Source organism: Capsicum annuum, chromosome 7, assembly GCF_002878395.1.
Source record: "Capsicum annuum cultivar UCD-10X-F1 chromosome 7, UCD10Xv1.1, whole genome shotgun sequence".
NCBI lineage: Eukaryota > Viridiplantae > Streptophyta > Magnoliopsida > Solanales > Solanaceae > Capsicum > Capsicum annuum.
Window position 1 is genome coordinate 3,061,130 of NC_061117.1, and position 23,911 is coordinate 3,085,040.

General features: G+C 37.1%; 1 protein-coding gene across 1 annotated transcript in view; it reads right to left on the bottom strand.

The window, feature by feature from the left end:
* Positions 1–2,635: 2,635 nt before the first annotated feature.
* The window catches only part of LOC107877592 (probable RNA-dependent RNA polymerase 5), a 35,776-nt gene continuing 14,500 nt past the window's right edge, over positions 2,636–23,911 (bottom strand). Inside the window, 12 exon segments of the mRNA XM_047393439.1 lie at positions 2,636–3,104; positions 3,243–3,406; positions 3,661–3,805; positions 3,989–4,151; positions 4,601–4,743; positions 5,483–5,520; positions 5,523–5,707; positions 6,386–6,611; positions 6,860–7,008; positions 9,937–10,043; positions 17,783–17,854; positions 17,935–18,015. Coding sequence (XP_047249395.1) covers positions 2,871–3,104; positions 3,243–3,406; positions 3,661–3,805; positions 3,989–4,151; positions 4,601–4,743; positions 5,483–5,520; positions 5,523–5,707; positions 6,386–6,611; positions 6,860–7,008; positions 9,937–10,043; positions 17,783–17,854; positions 17,935–18,015 — 1,707 coding nt within the window. The 3' untranslated portion in view covers positions 2,636–2,870.

Genomic DNA, 23,911 nt, shown 5'->3' on the forward strand with positions numbered 1-23,911 from the left:
ATGAAATCATGGTCATAAGTCTGATATAAATTCAACAATGAAAAATGAAATCCAAAACCATTTAATAACATCTGAAAATCGTTTGCGAAATCTCTACTACATGACTAATAACAACTGTCTGAAAACTGGGACAAGGCCCCCAGTAGACCAAAACCCTGACTAATGATAAATGTCTGAAAGTAAATAAGCTTTCTGAAATATAGAAGGCTCGCCAACTGAACTCTGCACTTTTGTCTGAAGAAATCTATAGTTTATCAGGACCCCTAGATTGTGCCTCAGAACTTGGAAGGTAGGGGATCAATACAGTTGTACTGGTACGCTAAGAAATCCAAAGTAATGTGTTTGTATAAATATAAAATAGATGAGAGCAGGTTACAAAACATCATACATAAAATAGTTTCAAAACACATGGGCACTTTTCTGATAATCATAAATCATTCTTGTCAATATAATTTCTGATCTTTGTATTACTTCTCTGAGTTAGGTGGCACTCCCCTACAAGTTTGATATTCCACGGGCTATATGGAACCCGCCATTGACTCGGCGGGGAAGTCTCCAACCCAAGTGTGCCGCAAGGGTTGGAGTGTCTGAGTCTGATATGCCACAAGGCTCTAGGCCAGCGTAATATAATAAATTCGGATCGGCAAATCACGATTTTGGGCAATGAGTTGTCTGAACTCATGCCTTCTTCGGGGAACCACCTAAGCTCTCTTTATGCCCAATTTTATCCTGTTCTGATACATGAGTCATTCTGAAGTATAAATCATGAAACTCTGATAAAGTCTCATTTCTATATTAGTCTGAGTCTTTTATGGCATTGTCTGATTTGGTATCGTCATTCCAAGACTTGCAAGTCATGTTTTCTGAGTCATAATGCATTAAGCATGATCTTTCATTAAAACATAGTTCAGACCACCCAAGCATGCAATTTGAATAAGAGATTTCATATTCCGAAAATATAAGTCAAAACTATGCAAAAATTCTCATCCTTTCAATAAACAAGTGATGGTCATGTAATCTTTAACAAACCATGCAACTCTTTTCATTATATGATTATGTTCAACATTCATCAACATAAACAACCCTCTCTCTTTTGAAATCAAAATCATAATCCAAATATAACATTACTCAAGACATTTCATATCATGCTTCTCAAGATGCATTCAAAACAATTCATATCATATCATAAGTAAAGGAAGATCATAACAAGAGGGGAAATTTTCATGAGTCATGCTCTCAATTCAATCATCAACCTTAAAACACATGCTTACATATATATATAATTTCAAAGCAATTTGGGAGAAGGTTTAAAGGCCAAAACAATATCATTAATATGAGTTCTACTTAGTAAATTTCATATTTACTCTAACATAAATAATTTTTCAAGTTTGCTATTAATATTTCTTCTCAATTATTCTACCTTTTATGGAGGTGTTACTCCTATCACATTCATCCCAGGGAATGGATCTGTAGTTTAACAATCAAAATTCTCATTCTTCAGGAATAAAATATAATGGATGTCTTAAGCCTATCAAATTATGATAGCTTAGAATTTCTTTCAAAAATATTGCTACTTCATGAGGTGTGCATATAATGTAACGAAAGATTTTATCCTTGGTACACCTATATTCATATTCATAAATTCAATCACTTGTGTTCTTTTATTTGTCTTCTTTTAGACATATTATGCACTGCTACCACATTCAGTTCAGAGAATGGAGCATATTTAATGGTACATGTTTCATGATTTTTCAGGAAATACACATTATTTTGCCTCAACCATCATTATATCAAAAATATAGTGCTTTGAGATTCAAACCAATGTCTTATCCATGTAAAGGCGTTTGTGCGATGAAATTAAATTTACCGTCTTATCATTAATCAATAGTATATTAGGTCAAATAAATATTTAAAGATCAATTGTCTAAGTCCGTAGAATATAACATAAGTTGGCTTTTCTTAAAATTATAAGACAAACACAATAAATAAATGAATGAAATCTGTATAAATATAAGAAACGAAAAAAAAAAAAAAAAAGAGCACCACATACCTTTTGTTCAAATACCCTGTTCAAATACCCACAAATAATTCGTGATTTGCCATTTATAAAAGTTATAAATTTCAAAAGTAGCATCTGCATATCACTTTTACGAATTCTGTATCCATGCATATAATCTACTTTTATGAATTTTAAACTAATTTGAACTCCACTTTAGTTTAACAAATATACCTTTATATTTATAATCTCACTTTGTTTGGTAAGATCAAATAATCCCAAACTAAATTAGTTTTCTTAGATCTAGTAATAAAATTATCACTACTTACAAAAATCATACGAATCATTAAAATATGAGCAACTAAAAGTGCATGAATTAGCATCAACTTTTTCTTTCTTTTAAAATTGAAATCAAATGAGCAACAGTAATGGCCATATATATGCAGGTGATGTGATGTAATTGCCCATTTGCTTAACTTTTTATCACCATATTTCAATAATAAATGTAATTTCTTAATAAAACGAGCCTTACGACTAAATCAGTTTCTTACCATATCAAGGATGTACTCAATTGGTTAGAGCATCGTGCTGATAACGTGTTATGAAATATAGTAAGTAAAGAACTTAAACAGAACTTGAGTAAAGAAATATAGTTTGTAATCTTTCACTCTATATCAATTTTGTATATGAATACATGGCTATTTATAGCCTAATTTCAAGTTGTGCATTATGTCCACTTTATAAAGTAGGATAATAAAAACAATAAATTATTATTAAGTGCACTCCATTTATTTTCCATTTTGCTATATACTAATATTAAGTGCACTCCTTTTATTTCCCATTTTGCTATATGGCATCGACATATACATAACATCTACAATATTTCCTGCAGAATAGATGGCAAAATGGGTAGCCCTTTTTCCTTGCTATAAATGGCATGGATCCTGCAAAGAGCAGAACCCGCAACTTTCCAAGCAAAACCACATTTTTCTATGCAGCATGTGGTCCTCGCATGGTCATATGTTACATGATATATTGCAAGCGCCTCGTTGAAAACGTCTTCGGTCTTGCTTACAGTTTGTTCAAACTCCACAGCACCATAGAGCAACTGCATTGAAAGAAAATCAACTGAGAGACCTTTGTGTGGTAGAGAGGTTTCCAAGAGACACTCGAATTAAAAGAGAAGTTAAGGGTTGCAAGATAAAAAGAAAAAATGAAGGAGGACCGTAGAAGAATAAGAACTAACCGTCTTGTACTTCTTTATAACTTCATTGCAAGAGGTGATTCTAAGTTCTGAACCTGAACTCATGGCCCTTGTCATATCCTTTTTGTACTCCTCGTATCTTCCTCTCCACAATTCCATGCATGTTGGAGGGATTTCAACCTCAAAGCAAGGCAGTTTATAGATCTCTACACATAACAAAGAAGTAACACAATGATCACTGAACTGCTAGTGATTCACTTGTTATTTCCTATCAAATATTAAATAATATAACCTCATCCATCAATTCATTTGTTAGCTTGTGTTTCATGAAGCACAAAGAGAACACAAACTATAGTCTCCCAGAAAAGATAAGCCCAAACAACTATGCAACAATGGAGCTTCTAAAACTATAAAAAACGATTGGAAACACAAGCCAATATTATGCATGCAACAGGGGAACCTGTTACACAGAAATCTTCATCTGGAAATGAGTCAACGTGATCATAAATCTGACCCAGAATAGAAGTCGAATGATAGCTGAAGGGGTTCCCCTTTTCCATATAGTGCGGGAACTTGTTTGCCTTCAAATCATGAGGGATGCTAACCTGTCTTGCCAGAATAACATGCATTGTGTAAGTAACTCTGCATTCAAGCTGAAAGGAAGGTTGGTGGCTAGTAATAGTGTTCGTTTAAACATAAACATTATGAGGTATCATAATAGAAGAGTTGGAGAAACAGATAAATAAATACAGGCACCAAGTCGAGGGCAGAATTAAGTTAAAACTAACCTTCTTCCCGCTTTTAGGTGCATCTAATGCATCATAGTAGATATCAACCAGGTGAAGCATCTTTCCTTTCAAGCTATGCATCTCATCCACATCATCACCTCGCAACATCAGAAGACGATCCATAAATGCCAGCCAGCTATCAGCTGCCATAGACATATTGGCACTAAAACAGCAGAAAGAGACTACATCAGGAAATAGGACGAAGAAAGGCTATAAACAAATTTGAACAAGTAATAAATGAACGTGTTAGCTATGAAGTATCACTAATACAAGATTGTTAAAATATTCAAATTCAACCAGAATTTTGTGTTAAAGGATGAGCAATTGACAATAACATTGCATATTCAGCAGGCCATCTAGGAGGTAGTATTACTGGTCTTGTACTTTTCTCAGTTCCCATTATCGACCGCCAAGATAGTTTCTCCAATCCCGGAGAATATATCTAGAAAAAATGTCAGCTCACTGAACGTCAAAAACCATTCCTTTTCCTGTCAAAGCATTGCTCTGAAGCGGATGACATGTCAAAAGTATTCCAGAAATAACGATGGTGTTTAGATTGCTACACTCTTTGAATTAAATACCAGAATAAAATATGTAAACTTATAAGCATACCCTTTAGCTTTAGCTTCCAGAAATTGCCTAAAAAGTTCATATTCCAATTCATCAACTGAAAATTCACTTGGCTTCTTGCTGACTGCCTTCGGAGTTGAGTGCATGCGAGTCCATGGTTTACTTGTTGTATAAGAATCTACTAGCTGAAACGTAAAAACCAAATATTGTAAAACCATATTCCTCCAAGACAGGTAGTCAGAAATTCTTGTAAACAACCAGTACCCAGAATGAAATAAATATAAGTGGTAAGAAATGAATCTTGAGCCTAACTCAACCCCAAAAGCTAGCTCACGCAGGGTGGATCGCCCAAGACTGTATAAAGAGACCCATTTTTCATCTCCAACAACCAACTGACATCTAGAAGGTGAACATATAGCATGGGGACCCAGCATCGGATAAACCAAAAAATTGAGATAAACCTTGATTCTGATACCATGATAAGAAAATGGACCTTGGGCGTAACTATATATATATATATATATAGCATGGGGACCTTGGGCGTAACTCAACCCCAAAAATGAGCTCATGCGATGAAGATTGCCTAAGACAATAACAAGAAACCAAATTGTACGTCCCACAGGCCACACCAATGTGGGACTCAACATGTGCCCCACCGCCATGCCCAGGATTAGATATCTCTAGAGCAGAGACAATACAATATGGGAGCTCAACATCTAGTAAACCAGGAACTGGGAAGAGCCTGATTCTAATATCATCATAAAAAATGGACATTGGACATAACCTAACCAAAAAGCTACCTCATGATCACCAAGACCATAAAAGGAAACCCATTTTTGAATTCCAGACAATGTGGGATTTAACAATAAGTAAGCTCCCTTCCTTCCAGAAAGTAACTCTGAGAAACGCGAACTGAAAACCAACCTTTCGGTTCATGGAAATCCAATACATATCACCATCAAGTCACCCTTGGCAATCTCAGTAGCAGCTGACCTTGGACCTTTAGTGGAAAAAAATATACCATATTTGGCATCACCAACAATATCTGCAAGCTCTTCCACATATCGCGCTTTCGTCACATGTACATCTCCAAAGTGAAGACCAGGATTTCTATAGACCAAAACACACCCAGATACTTGGCCATAACCTCTGCATTTCCGGTGCACAATTGCAAAAAGGGATCAGAAGCTGAGATATTCTGCATAAAATGAGAATATTAAAATAAGCATATAAGATCAGAATCTAAACTAACTATCTTGTTTCAAAGCTTAAATTCTCTTTGGAAGAAAACCTTAGCTTAATGAAAGTTCACAACAATGGTAAATGTCATTTTCAGCATCTCTCCTCAGTCATCATTGTTAAACTTACAATTATAAAGAATTTAAGTTGCTACACGTTATGCCAAAAAGATAGTGTTTAAAAGATAGAGGCAGACAGAAAAAAAGTCATGGATGGAAGCAACAAAACCCCCATATATGTAGGTGAAGTACGAACTTATGTTCTCACAACAATCATAACTTCCTTAGAGCCCTATTCATTGTCAAGGAACTGTTGAGCCACACCTCGTATTTCTTGTGATATCTAGTTTAGCCACCTGTCATAATATTTTTTTCCATTAATTTCTACAGTGGTGGGGTGTGTGTGTGGTGGTGGTGGTGGGGTGGGGCAATAGGCCATGGCTTCAAGTCCAAACAACCACTTCCCCAAATTGGAAACATCCGTACAGTTTCCATTGGCAAGTACATTTCATTCTCTGTCAAACACAAAATATAAAAACATATAGAAGCTCCAAACGCCTGTCCAGAGAATGATTTTCAGTCTACTTACAGAATAACAGAGACTTCATTGCTTTCCAGTACACCAGTGGGATCAGCTGTTCCCATAAGATAAAAACTGTCACAAAGAGGAAGTTTTCCTCCTCTAAGCTTAGTTCTTTCAAGCTTTGCAAGCCTAGACAAGCGAGCATGGAGATGAGGTTCATTGAGAGGTATCCCAGACGATATCATCCTTGCTGCTAGACAATCATCATCCATTTCTCTATAGTTGATAGCAACTATTTGAAGAGTTGAAGAAATGACTCAGCAAAAACGTTCTGACAGACACATATTAAATGAGAAATAGTAACAGAAATAGTTGGACACTCATTCATCCCTACCTTCCTATGACTGAAGGAGTAACCATATTACAACAAAAGAACACTGAAGAATATAAATTGGCAGTATGGGTGATTCCATGGTTATGTTACAAGACTTGTCAAAATAAGAAGATAAACGCAATAGGAGTATCTGATTCTTCTATTACCTTTTAGAGCTCCACGTTTCCTCAAGTACACTTGTTTCGTCTCTTCCAAAGCACTTTCCAAAATCTCCATAAAGAATTCTTTCTGGACTCCTCCATAGCTCAGCAGAGATATTAAATTCTTGGACAGGCATGCTTGATTTGGTCTATGCCTTAAAGAGAGAAAACCTAAGAATTAGGGAGTTAAATGCACGTAGAATGTCAATGTTAAGAAATGAGTAAAAATACCAAAAGTCCTCTTAAGTTTAGCACACATCTCGCCCTGAGCCACTAAAAATTGATAACAAGAGTGTCGTTTTCCAACTTTGTTCCCGTGAAAGGAATTTACGAAGAAGCCATGTAGCCTTTAGAAGGTTAGTACAAATGCATCCCTACCAATTCATATGACTGTACCAGACATTACCAACTCATAAGACTCTACTAGACATTGCTCATAACTCATAAGTCCAGCGAACCTAGGCTCTGATACCACTTTGTGGTAATTTAACTAACCTAAATTCAAAACCACCGGTAACTACTTAACCTCTTATTATCAACAACGTATGGCGAGGGGACCTGATTAGGCTCTTTGAACCCGCGATTCTCAAGAAAACCAATGATCTCAAAGTTTCACGAAACCTGGTCAGAGTAGACTGGTTAGGGCACTTAAGGCTGCTTATGTTTTGTATATATGGAGTCAACACTTACATCTAGGAGAAGAAACCAAATATGGTTCACGAACACCCCCGCCTCACCTCCCTATCCCAAAAAAAATCAAAACTAACCAGAGGTGAAACATGCTTGGGGGCTTCTGTTTCTACTGATATAATTGAAATTAGAATGTTCGCCGTGCAGAGTAGCAATGGCACATGGCAAAGTTTGGATGATTTAGGTGGGTCAAGAAGGGTTGAACCAATAAATGGGCAAGTCAGTAACTCACTCAAAGGTTCTAAATAGTGGGTCATATCCCAACCCTTGTGGCTATATAACATACGAAAAAGTTCTAAAAAATTGACAAGATTTCTCATGGTTCAATTTGGTTTACATATCCACCCAACTTTTAAGTGGGCTGAATTGGACGAGTCAAAATGGACTAAGTTAATAATTGGGCAGGTGGGTGAAACACCTGACAATGCAAGCTAAGTTTTGACTCGGATCTAGTTCAAGGTACATAAATAGTTAGGGGGATACAAGAAGAAACAAATCATGTGTTGACATCAATATCACAACCGTCGCGCACTGGTCTAGGAGTCCCCATAGAAGCAACTTTGGAAAGAATATCCAACAAAAAATAAAATTTCAAGAAAAATGGCCTACCGTAGGGTAGCTAGCTAGGCGCCCCGTTTTGTAGATAGTGCAAAAACACGCCAAATGTTGCTTATTCATCATTTAAGAGTCACATACGTTCTAGACCCATTTTTTGACAATATTTGGACAAATTAAATTCCTCTCCTCTCCTCTCCTCAAACTCTAACAACAAGGGTTCAAGGAAAACCACAAACCAAGGTTCAAGAACGATTACAGAAGATTCTTCTTTAAACTATTAATCTCCCTTTTGTAACTAGGAGCAAATAAGGTATATAAGGCTAACTCTAAGTGTGGAAGCATCATTGTTCTTTCTCTCTATCCCCACTGAGTTATAGATCTATGATTTTTATTAAAAGAGATTGAAAAAAATAAAATTATAATGCTTAAAATTTAAATTTGAAATCGGATCAAGGTGCTCCACCTCTCCACCACACTATCAAGCTACACTCGAATAGGCCATGTATCCATGAATTTCCTTTCGTGATCTGATTAAGGCAATCCTGTGTTTTGTTGGTAACTGAAAGAAATCATCGCTTTGGAGAATCTATTAAACCAAGCTCTAGGTAATTAATTCACTCCATACAAGGTTTTCTTCAATCTTAGCCTCAAAAGATACGCTTCCCAAATCTAGGGAGAGTTGAAAAAATGAATTTTTTTTTTGGGCAAGTAAAGAGAAGAAGAAATAACGAATTAGGAGTTCACATTTTTATATTCAGAGAGAGCGGGAATCAGGTTATGGATGTATTGACACAACATATTCTAGGAGAGATGCGTTGGTGTATGTTATTTGTTAATGATGTAGTGCTTAATAACAAGACGGCGGAGGAGTTAATGAGAAGTTGGAGGTTTGGAGACAAACCCTAGAGTCTATAGGGCTTAGTTGAGTAGCACCAAGACAGAGTATTTAGAGAGTAGGTTTAGTGACATGACCCTTCATAGGAAGGTGTGGAAGACGCAAATTAGGATAGAGGGTTAGTGGGTAGGAGTGCGTCCTTACTAGTAGGGAGGAGTGCTTTGTTTGTCGATGTACCTGTAATCATAGTGTTATGCACGTGGCTTGTAGTTTCTTATTCGTGGTGTTTAGCTAATGTTTGCCATTTCGAATGGATAGTTCATAGTATTACTCTGAGGGCGTCTTGTTTCTTTTATTATCTAGTGGTGTGTTACCCCATTTTGTTGTTTATTGTATGTTTGCTGCTTGTCAAACTGTTATTTGTCATGAGCCGCGGGTCTATCGAAAACAATCTCTCTACTTCATCTAAGGTAGCGGTACGAACTGCGTACACTTTACCCTCCTCAGACTCCACTTTGTGGGAATACATTGGGTATGTTGTTGCAGAGAGCGGGAATCAGAAAGGGGACGGCGGAGGGGGCGGGGGATCAAGTGAAAGACCTCTATTGAATTATTTTAATATATAAAACATACAGAAATACAACACACTCAAATAAAAAACAAGAGAGAAGTACATTGGGAAAATTATTGAATGGGGAAGCATAATATTTTCTAAGATAATTTTAGGATCAACTTTCAGAGGGTTTTTTAAAAAGGGGACTCGAGTTAATGAAGATTAATGCTGAATGGAGGATTTTTAAATGGTCAAGGCAAAATTAAAGTTTACATAGAGGAATATGACACACACATGCAAAATATAATAGTCAGCGACGTATCCAAAAGATAACAACTTTTTCAGTTTCCAAATACAAAACATATCCTTTGGAACTACTTCGCAACAAGTATTATACTCAATTTTCAGGAGATAAAGAGGATACCTGATTGAAGATAAAGAGCATACCTGATTGAAACTATCTCCAATGAGTTAAAAGTTGGTATACTTGAAATTATTGGGTCTGTCTCAACCTTCACCATTGAGGGTCTAACTTGAATTTTTCCTGATCCAATCTAAGAGAATGATGAAAAAGTGAGGCAATTATTGAAGACTAAATAGCAACACAAAAACCAAGTAACGAGGGGATAAAGTTTTCACATAACAATATCAAAAAGGTGCCAGGGATTTTCATTTTAGCTGGCATGTTAAAGTTCCAACACAAAGAACGCAATATTATTTTAGCTGATCACTTGGCCAACATTGGAGAAGACTCAAAGAAGCTAATCATCTATCATGGGATGAACTCCTTGCTGGAAAAGATAAAGAGCATGGTGAGGCTTGATATGGAAGGAATCCCATATTTCAGAATCACTGATAAGAAGAATCATTTTGTTATTAATGATTGTAATAATTTTTATGTATAGTAGTATTAGTATAACTACTCACCACCCAACCCTCTACTCTTATGCTAGGAAGATCCAGCATTAACCACCTTAATTTTTGTGCTCAGATGTATCTAAGAATGAGTTCTCTCATTTTTCATATTATCCTGGAGGCAAAGGTCTACATCCTCCTCCATGTACTTGATTTTTTGGAGAATATAAAGGGTCGGGTAAATCCCTAACCCCACACCATCGGTGGTTCTAAAAAAAAACAGAACACAATATATATATATATATATATATATATATATATTATAATAACTGGTCAAAGATGGAATTGCAATAGAAGATGAACAAGTCAAATGTGATTCTTCAATTAAACAAGGTAAATTACGTGAGCTGCTTTGAAGGATAAGCTTCTAGCTAGAGGACAACTGGATGAAGAACTAATAGCGCTGTAGCTTCTCTAGAAGTATTATTTTAACTAGTGCTGTCAAAAGACTATCAAAAGTACTCCTTTTGAAAGACTGCCTGAAAACTTCTAAACACAATGCCGACCTACTTTTAATTAGCCAGCAAAATGGGTTATACAAAAAAAGAAATAAGAAGAAGAAGAAGAAGCAAAATACTCCACAAAGAATCAACCGCACGTATATTCTGCAGTAACTTTATTCCCATTTTACAGAACGAACTTTAAGTGGAAGTCTATTAGTTCTTTTATTTCCTTTTTCTAATAACTAAGTAAACTCGAGGACCACTAGCACATGGTTCAGAACTTGATGGATAATGAGCCCTCCCGTTTCCAGTTAAATTAGTTTAATTTGATCCTGAATGAATAATCTTTTGAAGTGGTGCCTAAATTTTAGGCCTTAAGACAAATTGAATAACTCCTAATTTGATTGGGCTCAAAAGTGTGGTTATTAACGCAAAGTTTACAACCTAAAATCAATATAAAACATTTTCTTCCAAACGCATATAATTCCTGATAAAGCACTTATATCTTTAGCATAATGCACTCCCAAAAGAGGTGTTAGTAATGAAATGAAATGGTGAAAATTTTAAATATCTATTCTGATAAATGCAGAAACTGCTCAGATAAATACATGGTCAAAGTATTCGAAAGAAAATAGCAGCATCAAATGAATTTTTTTTTTTTTGAAAAACAAAAAAAGCAACTCAATAGAAGTCGAAACATACCACATATAGTCCAATCGGTGATAGGCCAAAACACATGCAGTTGCACAACTGTGTGGCTAATTACCAACCCATATCATTCTTCAATAGTTTATCACTTCATGGTTCAATAATAAAATACATCTATGATAGTTACCCAAAAAAATACAGCGATGCAACCTTTTCAATCAAATGCTACTCTTAAGAGATGATGGAAAGTTTAAAGTAAGACAACCTCTCATTAAAACTCAACCTCTAACTTTCTTGGACATCTTTTCAAGTATAATTTCTTCCTTCTTTAAGATTGCTTTTTAGATTTTGGAATTAGTTTAAACTTGATGCCGCGAGGAAATAAGAGTAAAATAGAGAAGAGCTTGTGGTACATCAATCAGGTTTTCCTCTTTTCCTCTGATTCTTCAAACAAATGAAATACTCAAAAGGCAAAGGCATACATGGGAATCTTCATATACCAAACATCCTTCGTTTTATTGCTGCAGGATCTAGGACTTATTGTGATACGGGCAGCCCGATGCACTAAAGCTCCCGCTTTGCATAGGGTTCAGAGAAGGGCCCGACCACAAGGATCTATTGTATGCACCAGAGGTTGTTTCCAAGGCTTGAACCCGTGACGTCTCGGTCACATGACAACAACTTTACCCGTTACTCCAAGACATTCCTTCCTAGGACTTGTGTGATACGAAAAAGTTAAAAAGAAAATGACCGGATATAGGATTAAAACATGTTAGCGGGAACGTGAAATAAAGAACAAGACAAAGACACAAGATTTAGCGTGGTTCGAATCCGAATGATCCTACGTCCACAGGAGAACAACTGTCTTTATATTTTACTAACAAAGAAAGGGAAGAGATCATAATTATGCGTAAGAGAATTGCTCTCCCAACTCTCTACTCTTGCAATGGATAACTATGAATTTTGGAATGGTTTTACAATGAAGAATGTTCATCCTTTTATAGATGACAAAAATTAGGCACCAAGTAACAAAACTTAGCCTCTAAACACAAAATAAGAAAAGAAAAATAAATAAAAAAATTGTCCTCCACAAATTTTTACTTGCTCTCCAAGTTTACTTCCTAACCAAGTAATTTGATACATGGAATTTTCTTCCACATGGATTAGACCCCACAAAAAAACAAAACCAACTCTTTCAATCTCCATCTTGGTTTGCGTTTTCGAGCATGCATATGAACTGGGCAACCCGTTGTAAGAAACAAGAAGAATCAATAGTTTGTTGACAAACTAGCTCCACCTAGCAGTAGTTCTCTCAGAGTTGCATCAGTTGATGCGTACTCCCGCCAAGTCATTGCAGTGTGCAAAATTGGCGAGCGGAACTATCTTGGTCAACATGTCTGCAGTGTTATCGTCTGTGACAACCTTCACGACCTTGATAGTTCCCCCTTCAACGACATCACGAATGAAATGGAATTTGACATCAATGTGTTTGGTGTGCTCATGAAATCTTTGATTTTTAATCAAATGAATAGCACTTTGACTATCACATTTTAGATTTGATTCCACCAAACCTTTCAACCAAATAGCTTCTTCCACCAAACCTATCAACCAGATAGCTTATTTCACTGCCTCTGTTGTTGCCATATATTCCGTCTCACGACAATCGACAATTTGGACGTGTGCGTAACATAGCATATATAATGCTACCAACTGTGCTAGCATAAGGAACTTTTGACGTGTGTTGCACCTCATCCTCAAACTGAGGCATTTGTAACTTTGAATGTGTAAAATAAGGAGTTAACAATCTACTTACAGGCTTGCTCATATGCAAATTGAATCTCTCAAGAACTTTTTCGATGTACCTCTTCTGAGAAAGATGTACAACACCATCTCCTCTTGAAATCTCCATTCCAAGGATTTTCTTTCCAGCTCCCAAATCCATCATGTCAAATTCTTTGCTCAACAGTTTCTTCAAAGCATCTATCTCTGTGATGTTGTTAGCAACAATAAGCATATCATCAACATACAACAGTAAATAAATCATTGAGTTACCAGACATCTTCTTGTGATACACATAGATATCAAATGCACTCCTTGAGAATCCATGTGTAGTCATGAATAGATCAAGCCTATTGTACCACTGTCTAGGGAATTGATTCAAACCATCCAAAGACTTCTTTAATTGGCTAACATGATCTACATTTACCTCAGATAGGAAACCTTTAGGATGATCCCTATAAATTGTCTCTTTTAGATCACTATGTATGAAAGCAGTTTTGACATCAAGTTGTTGAAGCTCCAAGTCAAATTGTGCAACCAATGCTAATAGCACTTGAATTGAGCTTTGTTTCACGACTAGAGAGAAAATCTCATTGTAGTCAATTCCCTCCTTCTAACTTAAACCCTTTGCAACCAATCTCGCCTTGAACCTAGCATTTTCCACTTCTAGAATTCACTCTTTATTTCTGTAGATCCATGTGCATCCAACTGTCCTCTTTCCCTTTGGCCTTCCAACTAAGAGTCATGTTTGATTCTTGTTTCTTGTGGAGAGACTCAAACTCTTCCATCATGGTTAAACACCATTGTGCAGCATCCATGCAAGAAGTTGCTTCAATATGCGAAGAGGGCTCAAAATCCCTAATCTATTCTTCTGCAGCTACGAACGCATATGCAATTAGATTTGCTTTCTCTATAAAGCGTTTTGGTTTTCGTATCTACTTTTTCTCCCTTCCCTTCGCAATTGTGTATGGTTGATTGATAGCAAATTCTTCAAGATTGCATCTTTTGACTCATCAACTTGAGTCTCTTGATACTTCACCTAGGTAAGCTCCACCGGACACTAGTAGCTCCACTTGCTCGTAGTTCTTGTTTCCTGATAACTCCATAGAAACTTTACGAGGATCAAGTATAGAGGACTCGTCAAAGATAACGTCTCTCGTAACTATAAATTTAAGCAAAGGCAAACACTTACTCCATCCACATACCCTAAGAATATGGCCTTCCTAGCACAATAGTTAGAGGGTTTACCTGACCATACCTCATTCGGAGTCTTAAAGGCAATCGTTGACACTTTGGACATTTTGTGAACACAAGACTTTTCAAGAAGAGTTCTGTTCATTCTCTCGGCAACTCCATTCTGTTGTGGTGTGTGCTTGATCATCTTATGCCTTGAGATTCCATGAACCTTGCAGAAATCATTAAACTCTTCACTGCAAAAACTCCAAATCATTGTTTATGCGAAAATACTTTATTCTCTGCTCCAAATTAATTCTCAACCAATATCTTCCACTTTTTAGATACTTCAAAAGCATCACTTTTTGCCTTCAAGAAATGCACCAAAACCTTTTGTGAAAAATCATCAATAAATGTGAGAAGATACCTCTTTCCACCCTTGGATGTAACTTTAGAGGGACCCCATAAATTTGAATGGAGGTAGTCTAGCACCCCTCCGTCTTATGCTTGCAATGCTGAAGCAGACCTTCTTTTGCCTCCCTAGGACACAATTCTCACAAAATTCAAGTGTGTTTTCTCACCATTCAAAAGGTTTTGGCTTCTCAGCATCTCCAATCCCCGGGCGCTAGCACCCCTCCGTCTTATGCTTGCAGTGCTGAAGCTGACCTTCCTTTGCCTCCCAAGGACGCAGTGCTCACAAAATTCAAGTGTGTTGATCTTCTCACCATTCAAAAGGGTTTGGCTTCTCAGCATCTCCAATCCCCGGGGTTTGGCTTCTCAGCATCTCCAATCCCCGGGCGCTAATATGGCTCAGTCTCATATGTCATAATCTTGCTTTGTCATCAATTGATAATTGCACCTGTAGATCCATTAACAGAGCCAACAATGGTGCCTCCTACCAGTGTGTAGAGGCCATCCTGTAGCTTGGCGTTCAGTATGACTGAAGAAACTTTAGTCACCTTTATAGTTCCTCCTTCGCTCATGTACTTGTAGTTTTGTTTATCTAGAGTACTCAAGGAGATCAAATTCTTTTTTGGATCATGAACCTGACAGACTTTTGTAGTAGTCCTCAGGATTCCATCATGGCAGCGAACCTGAACTAAGCCAATGCCAACTATTTTACAAGTTGCATTATTGCATATTACCACGGTTCCTCCACTTTTCTCATAGTTGTTGAACCAATCTCTTCAGAATGTCATATGTAGAGTACAACCAGAATCTCGCACCTATTTGTCGCCAGACTCCACTATTGCATGATGTTGTAAGTACATATTCATTATCGAATCATGCACCTGTTCAACAATGACTGCACTCGCCTTTTCTTTAGACTTTAACGTTGGGCAATCTTATTCAAAGTGCCCCTTCTTGTGACAACCCCAACACTCTACATTCTTCTTGTTCACATGAGACTTCAATCTGTGTTTTGATTTGTTTCTTCCCAGTTGGCTAGTACGGTCTCTCACAAAAAACCACTAGTTTTATCATCTTTGTCTCATTCAAAATGCCTATGCACTACACCTTCTCAATAGTGATGGGACTACTTGTTATACATCATTGAATTCTCAATATAACAATATTTTGAAGTCGATGAAAATAACAAAACACATGCAAGCGCCTCTTCATTCTTTTTAATTCCGACAGTCTGTAAGTCCATGACAAGTTTATTGAATGCATCTAAAGGGTCTTACAACAAAGTAATTGACTCTATCTTAAATGTGTGAAAACGCCGACGTGAATGTCACCGACCGATCCCGGTGAAGCCCTTGCAGCTTGGTCCTATGTCAATACCTATAATCACTTCACAAAGCACGTTAGGTACAAGGGACAGTTGGATGACACTTAATGCATCGCCTTCAATCTTCTCCTTGTTGAAATTTGACGTACCATCGGGTACTTTCCATCAATAGTCTGGATTGGACCTTTCCTCTGCAGTAACGCCATCACATGGATCTTACAGAAATTGAAGTTGTTGCACCTACTAAATCTATCAATTTCAAACTTCATGGAACTCATCATTACTTGTTCTTCCTTTTCTACTACGGATAGTATTTTCAAATAGAGAAAACCAAACTAATTCTCTCTGATGTGGAGACTATGCTGCAACAACAAAGCACACTAAGACTGAACCTTATGCTCTAATACTCATTATTAGCGAAAACAACAACAACAACAACAACAACAAACCCAGTGTATTCCCACCTAGTGGGGTCTGGGGGGGATAAGATGTACGCAGACCATACCTCTACCTCTGGTGAAGTAGAAAGGTTGTTTCCGATAGACCCCCGGCTCAAGGCACGAGATACCACACAAACATATAGTAAAGCACAGAAGCAGATTACATAACATAAATACGGCACCCATAAGTAATATAAAACAGAGGAAAGCAGAGGAAAGCACACAGATTCGTAATAAAACATGGAACACGGAACAAGGAATCATAACAGGAATAAAACCCCCACCAAGTACTTCCCTACACTAGCGACCCAAACTGGCCCTAATCCTCTGCCGAAATTCGCGCCCTCCAGACCTTCCTATCTAGGTCATGTCCTCGGTGAGCTGTAACTGTTCCATGTCCCGCCTAATCACCTCACCCCAGTACTTCTTCGGCCTACCCCTACCCCGCCTAAAACCATCCAATGCTAGCCTCTCACACCTACGGACCGGGGCATCCATGCCCCTCCTCTTCACGTGACCGAACCATCTCAATCGTGCTTCCCGCATCTTGCACTCCACTGAAGTCACACCAACCTTCTCCCGGATAGTCTCATTCCGAACTCTATCCCCTCTAGTCAGTCCACACATCCAGCGCAACATCCGCATTTCTGTCACCTTCATTTTTTGGATGTGGGAGTTCTTAACTGGCCAACACTCCGCTCCATACAACAAGAAAAAAAAAATAAGAGAAAGACACAAGATTTAACGTAGTTTGAATATGAATGATCCTACATCCACCAGAGAACACTTGCCTTTATATTATTAACAAAGAAAGGGGAGAGATCCCAATTACACATAAGAGAATTGTTCTCTCAACTCTCTATTCGTGCAATGAACAACTATGAATTTTGGAATGGTTTTACAATGAAGAATGTTTATCCTTTTATAGATGACAAAACTTGAGCACCAAGTAACAAAACTTGGCCTCTAAGCACAAAATAAGAAAAGGAAAATAAACACAAAAATTGTCCTCCACAAATTTTTGTTTGCTCTCCAACTTTACTTCCTAGCCAAGTAATTTGGCACATGAAATTTCCTTCCACATAGATTAGACCCCGCAAAAGAACAAAACCAACTCTTTCACAACATATAGTGTATCTTAATGATAGATGCAGAAATACCTTTCTATTAACAAGAAAAGTTCCCTTAACAGCGCAGCCGTTGAAGAACAAACGACACTGCATCAACAAAGGCTTAGAGGAAGCAGAATGAGATGATTAGTAAAGCTTATTTTGAAAAATCAAGTATAATGAAGTATTCTACGATTAGTTACCGGTTCCCTATTCCAAGATACACTCCTTTTTTCTGCAATCATGTGATCAGGGTCCACAGTATCAACAAAATTCTGAGAAAAAAATTATATGATTAATGGAGTTATACCAGCCCAAGAATAAACAAATATCAGCAGAGGCATATGATAATGCACAATCCCAACGAGTTTCAACTAAAATGGTCCCTCAAGTTTAAGTTGCTCCATTTTTGTTTTCCTCGTATAATTTGAACAAGATTGGAACCTTTTGGTCTAACCAACACAATTCTAACATATATCGTCAAAAATTAACTGAATTACTCATGTATAATGCCTTAATTTTGGGTTTGGCCCACTTTTGTCCTTTTTTATTAAGTAAAAGATTTCATTAATAATAACAAGGCCAACGTGGCCGTACAAGTGGTATACCAAAAGAAGAGAAACTTACAAAAAGGAGAAGAGTTAATAGCTGCCCCATGGTGGCAGGTTGACACTGATAAATTCAGTCCTGGATCAGTACTTACTTACATGATGTCTCTGTTTCTTGTCCTCAAGGAACTTCTTGTGGCAAGGTAACAAAGACAAGAAAGGTTATAATGTAGTCAAGTGGGATATTGTAACATTTAGCAAGGAACAAGGTGGTATGGGGATTAAGTAACTCAAGACTTCTCAACCCAAGTCCTCTCCAGAAATGGATTTGGAGGTTCTGGAATGATGATAGATCTCTTTGGAAGAAATACATTACACAAGTATGGTTTGATAAATCATTGGACAACAAATGAAGTGAAGACTACATATGGATGCGGTCTATGGAGAACAATTAGAAATATGTGGAATCATTGCAGTGAAAATTTGAGCATAAAGGTGGGTCACTCTCCCCTTTCTGGGAAGATCACTGGATTGAGCAAAGGAATCTCTGAATCCTATTCTAGGATTTGTACCTTATTAATCTTCAAAAGAATAATAACATCTCATAGTTGTGGACAGAGCTAGGGTGGAACCTCTTGTTTAGAACTCTAAATGATTGGGAAATAGCGAGTTGCAGATTTTTTGCAGATGTTGAATTCCTTTACAGGACTACTGATGAACCAGATAAGCCGGTGTGAAACTTATGCAGTAAAGGGTTTTTCACTGTTAGATGAGTTTACTGGGAGAAAAACAAGATTAGTTTATCTGAGCATGGCTTTGGAAACTTACTTGGAAGATTAAAATTCCAACGAAGGTTTCTGCTTTTGTTTGGCTGGTTACAAGGAAGGTTTGCTCAACACGAGGCTTTACAAAGAAGAGGTCTACAGCTATGCTCAAGATGTCTCTTTTGTGAGAAAGATGTAGAAAGCAATGAACATCTATTTCTACATTGTCGGACAACTGCAAATCTGTGGCACATGTTCTTCTGTATCCTAGGAGTGACTTGGGTGTTACCTAGATCAACTCTAGAACTTTTGTGTAACCGGAATGAAATAGGAAGAAGAGAGGCAGAGGAAGATTGGTGGGAGTCCATTCCAACTTGCATTTGGTGGACAATTTCAAAGGAGAGAAACTCAAGACAATTTGAAGATAGCGAAAATGAATTGTCTTAGTCTTGTATATTTTTGGTGTAAATAGGATATAATGGGGTAAGAAATAGGTGCCATGTGATCAACAAGCCACAACCACTATCACGAAAGCCAGGGAAGTCATACAAAGATGTAATTACGCTCCTCGTGTCGCGATCGTAATGTACCTTTATTTATGTCAGATTCTGCAATTTCAATTAAGGACCAACTGGCTACTATTGTAATAGGGTAAGTAGCTCTCATAAATAGTCAAAGTCCAGTATTTTTTTCATTCAGCTTGTTCTGATGATGTTGTTGATGAACTCCACAGAGAGTATTTTGGGAATGGATTCCTTTGTTCATTGAAGACTTGTTAAGGTGAGTTTTCAAGAGAAATTCTTCCCTTAAAATTTATTGCGAAAGATTCGTTCTTTTAATTGCTCAATCGAGTGTGTGTGTGTGTGTGTTCATTCAATTACATTAATTGGATCTTCTCTAAATCTCTATCTTTACTTTGTTTTAATTACTTCACGTTAGGTTGCTATCATGTTTAGACCTACCAGAAGATGTTGCCACATGCTAGGCCATCTCCTCATCTACAGGTTTACCAGTGGGAATCTTGGCGGAGTTAATATTTTATACACTTTGAAAACTTATTTTAACATAAAGACACAAGTCCTAAACAATTATAGAAATGGACACTTTTAATGATGTCATCACATTGACTAAACGTCGGACACAAGTTTTAAAAAATCCAATTTAGTCCCACCTCAAGTTCAGGCAATAAATTTTAGAAAATACAATTTAGCCTATCTCAAAAAATATAAAAACCTCATATTTAATTAAAAGAAAATCACAAATCTTTCAAAACAAGCTTGTTTTTCCCTCCTTTGCAATTTTTCGGCTTCCATTGAAAACTCACGCCTCTGTCCACTGTTTTCAGCCATTGTTATCCACCTCCCGACTGTTTTTATCCCTCCATTTATGCCCATAAAGCTTTAAAATCACTCCCACTTTTCTGAAAGAGCTTTTAGCTTCATTAGATACATTCAAACACTCCAGGTGTTCTTCCAAAGCTATAATTTGTTTCATTATTCTGGTGGTCATTGGAAAAGAGATCAGGCTGGTCTTTTCAATTTATGTACGAAGGTCTCAATAGTAAACAAAAACTATAGTCTAGTTAGTCTAGGTGTCGACCAGGTATAGACCACTACTTAGTCTAGTCGAGATTATCATCTAGGTCAATCATGTCTATTGCAAAATATGTAGTTGGTCATGGATTCATGGGTGAATGGGAGAAGACTCCTGGAAATCCGTAACTAGGGAGACAGTGTTCATTGCCCTTCATCAGAACGGTTCATATAACGACATGAGCGCAAGCGTAATGGTGAGTGGGGACTTAAATTGCGATTCAAGCAACTTGGTCAGTGGCTACGTGATGAATGGGAGGGGAAAATTTCATCCATCATTCATAAAGAATGATAAGCACATATAATTCTACATGTTTTGTGTTGCTACCGATGGATGTAGGCCTATTTTAAGAATTAAAGTTGTTGAAAGGTCTGGGGAAGAAACTTCCACATCAGCCCCACCTCCACCCTCGGCAGTCGATGATATTCAATAGGGTATGAGGGCATGGATGATCATGCAATGGATATGGACATGGAAGATCCTAAAAATATTGTAGAAGAAGAGTGTGATGGAGGTGCCGAGGGGCAGTTCGAGTCATAACCAAGACACTCGTTCTCGGATGGAACTAGTTTTTTTATTGGGCAAACATTCAAGGACAAGAAAACATTGAAGATGTTATTGAAGAAGGCCTCGGTGAGGTCTTTCAATTTTCCTACGATCAACCTGTAAATATCCTGTAAGGTAACGTGTGTATCTCCTACTTGTCGGTGGATAGTGCGATCAATTGTGTATGAAGGACCCCGTAGGGTTCGCATCTACAAGTACATCTGTGAACACACTTGTGGTGTTGAACATGTCAGGGGTAGCTATAAGAATATCATTGCCAATGTCATTGCCACACTTTGTTTGAACCTTTATATAGACAACAAAGGTCCAAGCCCAAGAGAGATCCAGAGGATCTTTTATAGGGCGGTACACTGCAGATCGAGCCATTGGAAGTGTTGGAGGTGAGGTGTCATTGCCAAGAACATAGTTCGAGGGACACTGAAGCATGGGTATGTCGTGTTGCCTACTTTTTCTTACAAGTTTAAGAGCCTGAATCTTGGTTTTATAAAAACCATCATGATCGATGAGGATTTCTGGCAGGTTCATGTACTACTACACAACGTTTGGGCATGCATTGGGGGATATGCACATATGAGAAAGGTTATTGTAATTGATGGCACACATTTGTCTGGCAAATACGAAGGTGTTGTTGTCCGTTGTCGCACAAGATACGCAGAACCATATCTATCCCATAGCATATTGCATGGTGAACGAGGAGAATGATGCGGCACGGAGCTTATTCTTCGGGAAGCTTAAGTCTATTGTGGATGAACCAGATTTGTGCATCATCCCTATAAACACATAAGAATAGCCAACGACTTTTCAAAGCATTACTCGCATGTGCATTATGGACTGTGTATGAGGCATCTCAATGAAAAGTTTGATGCAGTGCATTATGGACTGTGTACTACAATGCAGCCAAGGCACAGCTTGGAAGAGTTTAATGATCATTTCGACTTGTTTGAAGATAAATGCTCGGACAAAACAGCTTGCCTTGAGCATAATGTTGGATTTGAACAGTGGAGCAGGGAATACTTTCCAAAAAATAGATTCAATGTGATGATCACAACTACATATTCTGCAATAGACATAATAGACTTGGATGATAATCTCGACTAGACTAAAGTAGTGGTCTATACCTGGTCGACACTAGACTACACTAGACTGACTAGACTATAGTGGTCGTTTACTGACGAGATTTCTGTATAAATATTGGAAAAACCAAAATGATCGCTTTTCCGATGACCACCGAAATAATGAAACAGATTATAACTTTACAAGAACACCTTAAGTGTTGGAATCTATCTAATGAAGCTAGAATATCTTTCGAAAAAATGGAGTGATTTTAAAGCCTATGAGCATTAATGGAGGGATAAAAATAGTGGGGGAGATGGACAACAACGGCTAAAAACCAAGGGTGTAGGGGTGGGGGTTGATGGAAGCCGAAAAAATCACAGGAAAATCACCTAAACATAGCAAAAAAAGGAAAAACGAGTTTGTTTTGGAAGATTTGTGATTTTTCTAATTAAATATAAGCTATTTATATTTTTAGAGATGGGCTAAATTGTATTTTCTAAAACTTATAGGTTAAAGTTGAGGTGAGACTAAACTGTAGTTTTTAGAACTTGTGTCCTAGGTTTGTTGTTTTTAAAAGTCAATGTTGACATCATAAAAAGTGTCAATTTCTATAATATTTAGGACTTGTGTCTTTATGTTAAAATAAGTTTTTTCAAAGTGTCTTAAATATCAACTCCCCCTGGTTTTTGATCTTCATTTGTATTCTTTAACCCTACTACTCTTTGTTCAATCATAACTATCAGTTTCCCCTTTTCTTTCGCAGATGCTCAAGCAAGTTCTTTATACAGCATTGAAAATGCAAATCTGTACACATTCCAATTTCTGGGTTTCTCTTCTATACAACAACAGCAACATCATACCCGGTAGGTTCCCACAAGTGGGGTTTGGGGATGGTAGAATGTACGTGGGGCTTATGATACTTAAAATTTAAGGAGCTTATGAAATCGAAGGAGTGACCAACAATGCCTTTCAATTTGGACTTGAGGGTGTTACGAGCAATATTTTCTGATGCCATCGGCCTATCACTCTTAATAAGGTAAGGCAAGAGGAGATGAAGCCGACCCATATGTGTTTACAAGTATCTTCTTCTTCATCTCCGTTTTATTTTGAAACTATACTTACCTTCTATTGTCCTTTCTTCAAAGTTTTCTCTTGATGCTAAAATAAATCGATCTTTGTTTCAGTGATGCAGCTAATTATATAAATTTTACATGCTTAATGTGGTAAATTTTCACTAAATGAGATGATTATGATAATCATCAAAGGTATAAAAATTATTTAAAATGTGTAAGATTTGATTAATCTTCAACATTGCCCAACATTTTGATCGGGTCTAGGTAAGGAAAAATCATTTTAGATATCTTTCATTGATTTTCATGATTCTTCTTCTATATGGTTGATCTATTGAATAATCTCGGTGGCTGGGGAAGAAAGGCTCCCAAATATTGAATTATCGTAATGTTTTTTCAGGTATTTTCACACTACCCTTTTGTTAATTTTAAGTCCATTTTTATACAAGATTATGTCAAAGTTATATAGAAAAAAACTTTTCATCGGCAATTTACTATAATAAGTTTGCTCAAGGTAGCAATTAAGAATTACCAATTTTTAGTATCAAGTAGTGTTACTCATTGGCTTATGACTACTTGAAT